This window comes from Somniosus microcephalus, chromosome 7 (genome assembly GCF_052327205.1).
Source record: "Somniosus microcephalus isolate GS21.2 chromosome 7, FLI_Smic_1.0, whole genome shotgun sequence".
NCBI lineage: Eukaryota > Metazoa > Chordata > Chondrichthyes > Squaliformes > Somniosidae > Somniosus > Somniosus microcephalus.
Window position 1 is genome coordinate 163,635,603 of NC_140993.1, and position 12,590 is coordinate 163,648,192.

Here is a 12,590-nt window from a genome sequence, read left to right on the forward strand (position 1 = left end):
ATCTGCAACATTTTCCAGTTCTGACAAAAGGTCACCGACCTGAAACGTAAACTCTGTTTCTCTCTCCAGACACTGCCAGATCTGCTGAGCATTTCCAGCATTTTCTATCAATATTGTCAGATTTGTTGGTTTATCTCCAAGGTTGCAATGAGAGAGGAACCAAGCCACATAATGCAAACATACACACCACTGTGATTACATAGGACTGTACTGGACTGGGAATTACTATTGCTGTCCATCTAGCCAGTCCCAGGGCACAAAGTTCGGGGGTATACGCCACCCGTTACTTAAAAAAAATGGCAAAAGAGCAGCAGCTGCCGCTCTTTTGCCAGCAGGTGCCCTTTCACCAGCTGGCGGCAGGTCCTGCAGCATCCTCCATTTTCATTGTCCGGGTGGCGCTGCCAGTAACAGGTATTTCCCTGAAAAAAGAAAAATGGCCGATTGGTGACATGACTTAACGTCACCATGGCCAACTTCGACCCCAGCGCAGAGTTCAGCGCTGGGTCATAACCACACCAGGAAAACCCAGCATGCAGAGGCACTGTCAGCACCGCTTAAAGGGACACACACATCTTTCAGGTAAGTTTGCATTTAAGCTTTTGGGCTGTTTTTTAAAATTTTATTGAAGTAGTGGCTTGCTACAATAGATGTTAAAAGTTTTTTTGAAGTGTGTAGGGAGTGCTGCTGGATGCTTGCAAGGCCTCCAATGGTAAAGGAAGGGCTCTGAGGAAATAGAAAATGCTGCAAATACTCAACAGGTCAGGCAACATCCGTGGAGAGAGAAACAGAGTTCACATCTCAGGTCAAGATGCTGCCTGACCAGTTGAGTATTTCCAGCAATTTATGCTGGCATTTCAGATTTACAGCTTCTGCTCTGAGGGAAGAGGAAGACACAGAAGAGTTTCAAGAATAAAGTCATTGTTGCACATGTCTTAGCATGAGAAGTCAGCTCGTACCAAGTGGCAGAGGTCTACAAATGGAGGGAAACTGCCACTATACATGAGGTCACCCCATTTTAGGAGTGCGCACTCTAAATTCAAGGCCAGTATATGGAGGAGGAAGCCAGAGATTGTGAAGCAGGAGAAATGCTCCCAGCGGAGGGTCGGTGTACATCTGCCCTCTTTAGAGTACTCAGACGCAATATTCAAAATGTTGTGATCCAAGAAGGGAAGTACTTATTTTGCTTAATAACACATCCTGAAAGTGCCTCAAGTTCCAAGCAATTAGCCTTCCATTATCCTTTTTTTGTCTTTTCTGGTGCAGATGACCAATCAAAGCCAGGTCCTGCAACTACCAGATCTGCAAGCACTCACAACTCATCCCATCACTCCCTTCTGATCTTCCAAGATCCATTCACCCTGGGTGATATAGGTGGTGAACTTTAGGGTAACATGACCAATGAAGCACAAAACATGGGTGACTAGGAGTAAGGGGAATAGGTGATAGAGGAAGATGTCTGTTGTGGGGAGGGGGGGGGATGCAGGGGGACAGTGTGAGGGCAAAGGGATATCCCCACAACTGTCTGTTTCAGGGATCCAGATGTGCAGGATCCTGCCTGCTTTCAAACAAAGAATACTCATCATTGCTTGCTGCAGTCTTTGAGGAAAGGGCAGAGCAGTTTCTGACACATGGCAGCAAGTGTGGAGGAATCTATGAGACACACGTGTGGGGTTCTGATGCAATATAGTGAGGGCATGCAGAATGCCTTGAAGTGAGTGACAGCTCCCAGGCCATGTGCAGCACAGTCCTTAAGCAGTGCCATTCTAGTTATCAAACATGAATGCCCGCAAGGCTACAATTTAAGCATTGTAGTGTGTGTTTCTCAATGGACAGGTTCACGGATAAGCTGAGACAAATGAGAAGGTATATGGCTTCAGGATTCAGTAGTGGAAAGGTCTGCCGTAACGTGCCAGTCATCACACTGATGAGCATGCACAGTGGCATAGAGTCCATGAATAGGAGTGGGATGGAGGTCACTGCAGCAGATGTATACTCTCCAACCTGTGCTATTATTGGAGAATCCATTCCACCCTCTATCCTGGAAAGTAATTCTAAGAGTGACTAAAAACCTGCAGGTCAGAATGCTGCCCCACTAGAGGAGGTGCAGCCTAAAACAGGCTCATCTGGTTCCAAAGCTCATACAGATCAATAGCAACCGCAGTCCAAGGAGCTTTCATATAGTTGGCTGCTAATCTCTTGCTCTACTCCTGCCACAGGGGATGCACCAGGAGGGAAAAAACTTGTACTTGTATAGCACCTTTCATGATCTCAGGATGTCCCAAAGCACTTTACAGCCTCTGAAATAGGGCCCGAACCATAAACCTTCTGACTCAAAGGGGAGAGTGCTACCACGAAGCCAACACCTACGCATGAGAGTCACGGCAGCTAAACACAAGACATAGGATTAAAGGAGAGTTTAGCACCGTAGCAAGAGAACTTGGATGTAGGCTCACCGTTAGGATTTTATGTCAATAAAAATCATGACATTTCATTTATGTTTTTGTTTCTGAGATGTTGACATTCTTGTATTTGTTTCAGAAGGACTTTGGTGGAGGCTTTATTGGCAGGTCAAGATGTTTATTGCGATTGGGGTGGGGGGGGGGGGGGAACCTAGGATCAGATGGACTCAAATAAATCAGAGATGAGAGAGCAAGATGTAGTTGGAAAGACGGAGATCCCCAGGAGAGGGCATCAGTAATAAGGGTCTGCCTGGCTGCAATATCAGAATGTCCGAGGTCTGCCTTAGGGCAATCTTCAGACTCTCTCATTTCCCCTAGTTGCTGTTATCAGTGTAATTTGATTTCTGCTCCTCCAGTATAAGACCCCAGCCTACGGCAATGTTATACAGCATGCCACAATGATCCTGGATATTTTGGTAGGACAGTAGTGCAAGACTATTCCAGAGTAGTCCAAGCACCGGGATCTGCGCTTCAGGATTCCTCTAGTGTTTTCAATGCATGACCCTAGTAGATGTATTCATGTTGCATTTATGCTCTGAGGCAGATGTTAAATTCTGCAGAGGGTCATCAGCTGCGCAACGAGGCTTTGCATGGCCTCTCAGCATGCATCCCTTACTTCAGTGCACTGCTGGGATTAAGGGGGAAATGGTGGTCTGTCTCAGAATGAAAGCATCATGTGAGCTGCCGAGAAATTGTATTCACCTGCATGATTTTATGCTGGTGGTCGCAAACGAGTTGAACATTGTAGGTGTTCACCATGTCACCTGTTGCCCCAAAAACTTCTGGTAGCAAAGAATTTCAGAGCTGTGGTCAGTGACTTCAACAGTGACAGGAAGAGTGGTGCCAGCACTGCAATGAGACTCTACGTCAGCCCTGAGAAGGTCACGGATCTTGCTCACTACTTCCCTAGTAAACCTCGTCACCAGATGCACTGTTCCTCTGACAGGTGTAAAAATGTCCACCAGGTCCAATATATTCTTGCAATATATTCTTGTCCTCAGGTAATTGCAGACACTATCATGCATGATGGCTTTCTTAGGTTGCAGAGTTCAAAAATGCCACAGTTATATACCCTCCTATAAGCTGCCAAAGCCTTTTCAGATAAGCTTCTGTTCAAATACTGCTTCAGAATTTCAAAGTACCAATCTATAATGGCTTCCTCAATGGTAATGACTAAAATGCTTACTTTCAAAGCTCACAATGCTTAACTTATCTGAATGTAAGCAGCGTCTGACCTGTGACTGCTGGAAGTACAGGAAAAAAGACTGCCAATTAGTATGATGTTACTGAAATGGTATATAAAAGAGGTACCGATTCCAATATCTCATTGAGGCACAATAAAATTCGAGACAAGCAAAACAGCTGCAGCATTAATGGGGCACCAAATAGGAGCAATGGGATAGAACCCAATTTTCTAATGCGTTGTGCTTTATCAGGCATTATACCCAAAAAAATCTACCCTATTAGTATAAATAGGGCATTAAAGTCCAACTGCCACACAATCTCTATCTGATTTGTTAGAAAGACTACACATTTGATGTTTGAATCATTTAATCACAAACATACACCAGAAAATGTTGTTAGTGTTTGCGATTTGAAGTGTTGCAAGATGTAACACAGCCATCAAAATCCCTACTCTCCAATATATATATTTCAAATTCAGTACATTCCATTGAAAAGTCTCATATAAACCAACTCAAAGGGAATTTTTGTTACAAAAATGTATTATTTTAAATATCTATGATGCCAGTAGGTGGCACTGTGCTGTCATAGTTTCCCCACCATGTAACACCCACTATTTTAGTAAGTGTCCTGCAGGGACTCAGTCAAATGTTTTAAATCTTCTACCTGCCATTGCAGGTCTCCCACCACTGGTGATGCTGTGACATGAGTCGCCAGGTCCTTTTTTGATCCATGTCCATTAATCAGTATTTTGTGAAAAACTTATAATTTTTCTAATCTTTTATTTCTAACTTTTAAAAAATCAAATTTCAAAATTACCTACCACTTGCGCCATTTCACCTGCTCCAACTCTGCCATACTCCATCACAAAATGGGGCGCCCTGCTACCACATATCCCTGACCGCTTCCCAAGACATTCTGCGCCAAACTCTGGCGAATGGCGATCACCTGTTGCCAGCCAAAGATTGGGAACTGCGCTTCTATCTCTAAAAAAAATCACAGTCGACATCTCTCCCAGGTATTTCTCAGATCGTGATTAACACTTTTGGCCAAAGACAGGGCAGACAGCTGCCTGAACTATCACGATTAGGCAGACAGTGAGTCCATACATCTGACGTCCAGCACCAAAAATCAGGCAAGATAATTTGGGTGCGATGACAACAAGAGAAAGCACTAGAAACAGATGCAAAATATAGATGAGAAGAGAGAGAAATCAAAGCAAAAGAGATTAGTCAAAGAGAAACAGAAATTAAGACCATACACTGAGAGAAATCAGCAGCAACAGATTGGAAACAAGCCAGAAATCATTGCAAAAAGACACTGCGTTCACAGACAGCGGCAGATCAGCACGACAAAGACTTAGAGATAGGTCAGTCAAAGTCTCCCCCGCACCCCGCCATAAAACTGCTCTACCTTCTCCGCTCCCTGGCCTCTGGCTCGAACCCTCCTTTCCCTTCCCCTTTGCCATCCCTAGTCTCTGAGCCTGCTATATGTTTCTCCCTCCACCCTCTAACTCCACTCTGCCTCTCCCATCACCCCTACCTGCTCTACCTTCCTCGTGTGGCCTGCAACATTATGACCCTACCTAGCCCTGGTTCAAGATTCCTTCAATAATTCATTACTTTCAACAGATATCACTACTGGGGCTTTTGTACATTATTGCACATAAAAAGTGATCAGATCAAGACAGTTGGGAGTCTTTTAACGGGACATTCCAAAAAAATCTAACTCACTCCTCCAAATGTTGAAAGTCAGACAAGTTAATCAAAATTCTATTAACATCATTACACATTTTACATTGTTTATCTTCATTGGTATTTAATTGAAATGTTATGAGAAGACAGTCCATTAGCTACAATGTTAGTATATAGAAAAGTACAAAATCAGATTCTCTAAATGCAATTTGACCTTATATACACCAACAACAACGATTTGTATCTATACCTTTAACGTAGTAAAACATTCCAAGGCGCTTCACAGGAGTATTATAAGATCAAAATTTGACACCGAGCCACATAAGGAAAAATTAGCGCAGATGACAAAGAGTTAGGTTTTAAGGAGCGTTTTAAAGGAGGAAAGAGAGGTAGAGAGGCAGAGAGGTTTAGGCAGGGAATTCCAGAGCTTAAGGCCGAGGCAACTGAAGGCACGGCCATCAATGGTTGAGCGATTATAATCAGGGATGCTCATGAGGTCAGAATTAGAGGAGCGCTGATATCTCGGGGGGGGGGGGCGGGGGGGAGGTTGTGGGGCTGGAGGAGATTACAGAGATAGGGAGGGGCGAGGCCATGGAGGGATTTGAAAAATCGAGGCATTGCTTAACCGGGAGCCAATGTAGGTCAGCGAGCACAGGGGTGATGGGTGAACGGGACTTAAGAACATAAGAAATAGGAGCAGGAGTAGGCCATTTGGCCATTCAATAAGATCATGGCTGATCTTGTACCTCATCTCCTGCACTATCCCCATATCCCTTGATTCCCTCAATATTCAAAAATCTATCGATCTCTGTCTTGAATATACTCAAAGACTGAGCCTCCACAGCCCTCTGGAGTAAAGAATTCCAAAAATTCACCACCCTCTGAGTGAAGAAATTTCTCCTCATCTCAGTCCTAAATGGCCGACCCCTTATTCTGAGACTTGGTGCAAGTTAGGACATGGGCAGCAGAGTTTTGGATGACCTCAAGTTTACGTAGGGTAGAACGTGAGAGGCCAGGCAGGAGTGCGTTGGAATAATCAAGTCTAGAGGTAACAAAGGCATGGATGAGGGTTTCAGCAGCAGATGAGCTGAGGCAGGGGTGGAGATGGGCGGTGTTATGGAGGTGGAAATAGGTGGTCTTAGTTATGCCGTGGACGTGTGGTCAGCAGCTCATTTCAGGGTCAAATATGACACCAAGGTGACGAACAGTGTGGTTCAGCCTCAGACAGATGATAGTGAGAGGGATGGAGTCGGTGGCTAGGGAACAGAGTTTGTGGCGGGGACCGAAAACAATGGCTTTGGTCTTCCCAATACTTAATTGGAGAATTTTTTTGCTCATCTAGCCAAGCAGTGCGTCAATTTAGAGACTGGAGGGGTCGAGAGAAGTGGTGGTGAGGTAGAGCTGGGTGTCGTCAGGTACATGTGGAAACAGACGCTGTGTTTTCGGATGATGTCGCCAAGGGGCAACATGTAGATGAGAAATAGGAGGGGGCCAAGGATGGATCCTTGGGGGACACCAGAGGTAACGATGCCGGAGCAAGAAGAAAAACCATTGCAGGTGATTCTCTGGCTATGATTAGATAGATAAGAATGGAACCAGGCAAGTGCAGTCCCACCCAGCTGGATGACGGTGGAGAGGCTTTGGAGGAGGATGGAGTGATCAACCATGTCAAATGCTGCAGACAAGTCAAGGAGGACGAGGAGGGATAGTTTACCTTTGTCGCAGTCATAAAGGATGTCATTTGTGACTTTGTTGAAAGCCATTTCGGTACTGTGGCAAGGGCGGAAACCTGATTGGAGGGATTCAAACATGGAGTTCCGAGAAAGATAAGCACGGATTTGGGAGGCGACAACACGCTCAAGGACTTTGGAGAGGAAAGGGAGGTTGGAGATGTGGCAGTAGCTTGCAAGGGGTCAAGGTTTGGTATTTTGAGGAGAGGAGTGATAACGGCAGATTTGACAGAGAGGGGACAGTACTCAAGGAGAGAGAGAACCGTTAACAATGTCAGCTAATATGGGAGCCAGAAAAGGAAGTTGGGCGGTCAGCAGTTTGGCGGGAATAGGGTCGAGGGAGCAGGAAGTGAGTCTCATGGACAAGATGAGCGCGGAGAGGTCAAGAGGGGAGGGAGATTGGAGAGAAACTGGAGGGAGATTGGAGAGAAACTGGAGAAAGATGTGAGATCAGGGCTAGGGCAGGGGGGCACCTTGGAGGAAGTTTGGCTCGGTGGGCTGTGGGAAGGATATGTGTTTGGGAGTTTGCATGGAGGGAGAGATTAAGGGAGGGTAGGAGGGTAGTGAACTCAGAGGAGAGAGCGCATGATGAATTGAGATGGGGGTTGAAATCACCGAGGATGAGAAATCGCTCGGTGCAGAGGCTAAGGGAGGAAAGCAGTGAGGATATCTCGGTGAAAACATTCTTATGGTACTTGGGTGGGCGGTAGAGAATGAAAATTTTAAATGAGCTGAGGGGGTGGAATAAGATAAGATGCTCAACGTGCTATACATGCAGTACTATTACAGCCTGTCCCAAATTCAAATATAAAACAGGGTAATTCTACTGGCCCACATTTTTGTGGGTTTCATTCACTAACTTGTCTAAATTTAAATTGAAAACTATGGGCTAGAAATTCAGTTGGTTGCGCCAGCCGTTAGCGCCTTAGGAGGAGTAGATGTCGAGCGCTAGGCGCTTAGCGCCCGGGCGCAGCGCGATCTGCGCCTCGCCCCAACTTCAGTAGACATTTAGCGCCAGCGCAAAGTCTTTGCGCGCGCTCAGCTGCGCGCGCAGATCATGACGTCATTTCCTCGTGCAACGCCCTTTGTGCGCCCCCAACCGGATCTTCAGTCGCGCCGGCCCATTATGCGCCTGGCGGCCCTAGCGACTGTTGAGTCGAACGGTGCTCAGCCGATGCGGGCCGCGGGGAGCGCAAATTAAAGGGCACTCCTGCAGTAGAAAGGGCAGCCGTTTTGCAACACTCCTTTGTGAGAGACAAAGGTAGATTTACAGGAGGAGGGGGAGGAGGAGGAGGAGGAGGAGGAGGAATAATGATGATTGATGATGATGATTGGTGTGCCGGTACCACATAACAAACTGATGGAGAGAAGCCCTCCCCAAAAACACAAATACACCAGTCTCGGCCTTCCACCCTCCCCCTTAAGAGCTCACCGGAGCAAGAGTGTCTGCTGTCAATCAGCAGCTCGCCGCACCTGCCCTGCGCCCAACTTCCGGTGTTAGCGCCCCGGGCCGCCAGCTTAGCGCCTAATGATAGTCGTGCATCGCCTGTTTTAGCGCAGCAGCAACATCTTAGGGCGATGCGACTGAATATCGGCGAAGGGGGCTCGACTTGGCGCCGGGCGCAAACTTTAGCGGCCGCCCGACTTTACCGCCCCAAAAGTGGCTATACTGAATTTCTAGGCCTATGTAACCAGACTCCGTCTCTTTTTGCAATAGGAATTGTGGATCTCCAGCTCCCAGAGAAGGAGGCAAGAACAACAGCATTAAGGTAAAGCAAATGGGGGAGTACAGCAAACCTAGGCCATGGCTTGAGGCACCATAAAAGTGGCTAATTTCAAATGAAGGCTGAAAACTACATCCTGGCTTTACCTGGGAGTAAGTTTGTCCATCATGGGGCAAGTTTTAAAAGTGACAGTCAACCAACCATATTGCAAACAAAGCACACTATAGCATGTGGACAGGGAAAAGTCAGAATTTTGTATACTGAATGCTTATGCACATTTCTCTGTAACATCTCCTGGTTCTGACAAAAGGCCATTGACCTGAAACGTTAACCCTACCTTCCTCTCTCCACAGATGCTGCCTGATCTGCTGAGTGTTTCCAGCATTTTCTGTTTTTAATTGTGGAATGCTGTCATTTTTTTCATCTTCTCTCCTCTTTTCAACCTTTCCATGATGAGGGGAACTTTCTGCCACTTCAATTGTGCATGTTAATTCAGATTTCTCTCATACTCATTATCTCATCCCAACCAGTTCTCCCAATGATGCCATTAGGTATTATACAACTGGCCCAGGAAAGATTTACGGTACTTTTATATTGCACAAAATCCATGCTATTGCCGCTGAATTCTCCAAGCACAGGTGTTGCACAGCCAGCTACAAGCCAAATATAAAACCAATAGGACTCGTTAATACTGGCCATCAGAAAGACCAGTTTTTAGCAGTTTCAGTACTTGGGGAATCTGGTGACACTAGCGCAACATAAAAGCAGCTTTACCTTCCTTCTCTGTAGGGAAGCAACTAGAATCTCCTCTGCGCCACCACCGACATCTGCCCTGAAGCAAGGTTGGCTCAGTTGGCAGCAGTAATTTGTGAGCCCCAAACCAATATTTGAGCACATAATCTAGGCTGGCATTCCAGCTCAGTATGAAGGAGTGCTTCATTTTCAGAAGTGTTGTCCTTAGATTAAACTGAGGCCCTGTCTACTTGTTCAGGTGAACATTAAAAAGCAAACTAAAATGGGCTGTCATCCTGGAAGGATGAAATCAAATGGTCCAATGTGTCTTTATCTGAGCCCATCTTGTAAGAACCTGTCTTGTGGGAGGGATGAGGGGCCTGGGGAAGAGTACAAACCCACATTCTATCACTTGATCAAATAATCCATTATTAAATATATTGTGTGAACCAACTTTCATTATTTTGACATTTTATTAGATTTAACATGTTCATTATTTTCTTTTCCAAACATTTCTGAGTAGAACTAGTCCACCAATTAGTCTGCCTTGTACAATACAAGCAATTTATGTATTATCACATCATTAAAAATACATTTTTAAACCCACCTTCAACAAATATTGCATAGGAGAGATTTATGACAGCTGCTTGCTTTTCTAGTTTGCTTAAAGACATAGTGGATTCTGTACATTAGATTAATACCATGAAAACAACTCTACTAGATATACAAAGGAAGCTAGTTCCAGATTTTTAAAAATATTAAAAGTAACTCAGTATGTTACACACAAGAAGTAAATGGCAACACTTTCAAGGCAGCTGATCATATGTGAACTCCATTAACAGAACTATTGGATTAATAACTGTGATAAAACACTAAGGAATTTTACACAACGTGTTAATGTACAGTAATACCAGAGATAATTAATTCCCTTGATTGGAATTATTTGTTCATACAACACAGAACCGTATTAATATTACAACTCTAATTCCATGGTAGGCAATTATGCCCTTTGAATGCCAATCAGAACTAGAAATTGTCAGTGTAATTGTGCAGCTGGCAAAACTCAGAAGGCTCCAGAACTCTCCAGAGCATTGGTAATACACTACAGTACTATAAAGTAAATTTCAAAAACAAAGTTGGTGTACACTGAGGGGATGAAGTTAAAGGCCACAATGTAATTGAAGGATTATATCATAAATTATTGGAGATGCAGACCTCCTCTTCTCCAACTGAATTGCAGATCTTTAACTCCCAAACACCCACTGCTGCACATGTTTTACTTGAATGCCCAGCAAACATTACAAATTCTATATTTAATGTCGTCAGATCTTGGTGGATTATGGTTATTATGTAAACTGGCTCACATAAACAGCGTAAATACATTAAGTGATTATTCAAACTGGTCAAACATGTTTCATCTCCCATTACCTTCACAGATCGCTTTGTATCAAATGGTCAGTTGAAAGCATCACTAATCTTAAATTCAAGAGAGCATGCAGATTGAAAAAAGATGTCTCACCTGGTGAGTTATTAACAGAAGCAGTAGAATCCACAAGCCCAGCTGCAGGACTGACACAGCTGGAAGTTGAGGCTGGGACTGACCCATTCACTGGAGACTGCAGAGCCAGAGGACCTGCACTAGTAACCGCTGGTGACTGCACCGTGGCACCCAGGGTAGATCCTGACAGGTTTACTGCAGTCTGAACTTTAACTTGCGCCATTCTCTATCACTGCAAAAAAATATATGTTAATGAGCTGAATGGGCTTATAATAATAAAAGAAAAAAATGAATTGTAATTAATATAACCTGGTGAAAATGTCACATGTAAGACAGCATACTGTCCTAGAAATTGAAATAATCTGCAACAATCATTGGCTCTAATATTTCATTCATGTTTGCAGCAAACTCATTGGGCCATAATTTGCCATAACAGGGCATCTAATGGCATCTGGCTTTAGTTAGTTTGCCCTTGCACATTTATGTTTTTTTCAATTTTTGCGTGGCAAGTTGCTGAAAGTGCAAGCTGATAACGCCGCAGCGAGGGAAACTGGGCATCTGGGACCTGAGGGAACAGAGCAAGCAACTGTGTGTCTCCATAACCAAGGATTGTGAAATTAACAGCACCATAATTAAGAAGGAAGTGTAAGCTAGAATGGGTGAATTCAATGTCAAATCAGGTATAGAAAGAGGAAAAGAGAGGGAAAGAAAGATTGGATTAAGAGAAAAAAAGAGAGAAAGAAAGAGCTTTACAGTCAATGAAGTACTTTTGAAGTGGAGTCACTGTTGTAATGTGGGACACGCGGCAGCCAATTTGCGCACAGCAAGGTCCCACAAACAGCAGTTCTCCAATGCAAACTAGGTCAAGTTTACAGGAAGCTAAAGTACTTTGTCTAATTACAGCTAAACTAATTACAGATAAACACTTAACTATACACAACTTCAGATGCCGATTGGACATCGCTATTTTTTCTATCAATCAACTTGGTCAAACATCCAATAAACACATTAAATCCCATCATTCAAACCCCAGGGAAGGGAACAGGAAGAAATAATAAGCCTTCAAAACCTTTCACCTGGCAACAATATCGCTATGATTTTCAACTGCGCCCTCCACAATAACTGTACAGCTGGATAAAATCCTAGCAAACATAACATTTGATTTCAAATTCACATGGACTCAAGTCCCACTCATAAATTTGTTCATTATTCTTAAATAATAGTAACCAACCTCAAGAAATAAAAATCACTCAAGTGGAGCTCCACACAAATTAGGGCTCTATATTACCAGAAACAATATAGAAATTAGCCGCCCCCCATTAAATTAAAACATCTCATTTTCTGGGCCAGATTGTTCCACGAGTTAAACAACTCATAACTGCCCTGGAATACCTGAACTTCTTTGAACAATTGAACATAAATAGTGACATACAGTAGGTATTTCAAAGTGTGTACAGTAAATATTATGTCTTGCTTACTAACACTTACTAAATGTGCTCAAATAAAGTAGGCAGAGGTCAAATGATAATATAACCTTGAGGAAGCAGGGGTCTAAATTCACACTTCTACCC

At 44.1% G+C, this 12,590-nt stretch overlaps 1 protein-coding gene across 7 annotated transcripts in view; it reads right to left on the bottom strand.

Annotated features, from left to right (window-relative positions):
- LOC147114985 (double-stranded RNA-binding protein Staufen homolog 2-like) overlaps positions 1-12,590 on the bottom strand; it is a 236,863-nt gene that overhangs the window by 152,854 nt on the left and 71,419 nt on the right. For 4 of the 7 annotated variants that reach the window (XM_085993166.1, XM_085993162.1, XM_085993164.1 and 1 more), the window contains exon 2: positions 11,041-11,251. The exons of 2 other annotated variants lie outside the window; for them this stretch is intronic. In XM_085993166.1, the coding sequence (XP_085849292.1) occupies positions 11,041-11,242 (202 nt within the window). In that variant the 5' untranslated portion in view covers positions 11,243-11,251. Of the gene's footprint in view, positions 1-11,040; positions 11,252-12,590 lie in introns of those variants that run through there. One more of the 7 variants, XM_085993169.1, reaches the window with a different exon arrangement.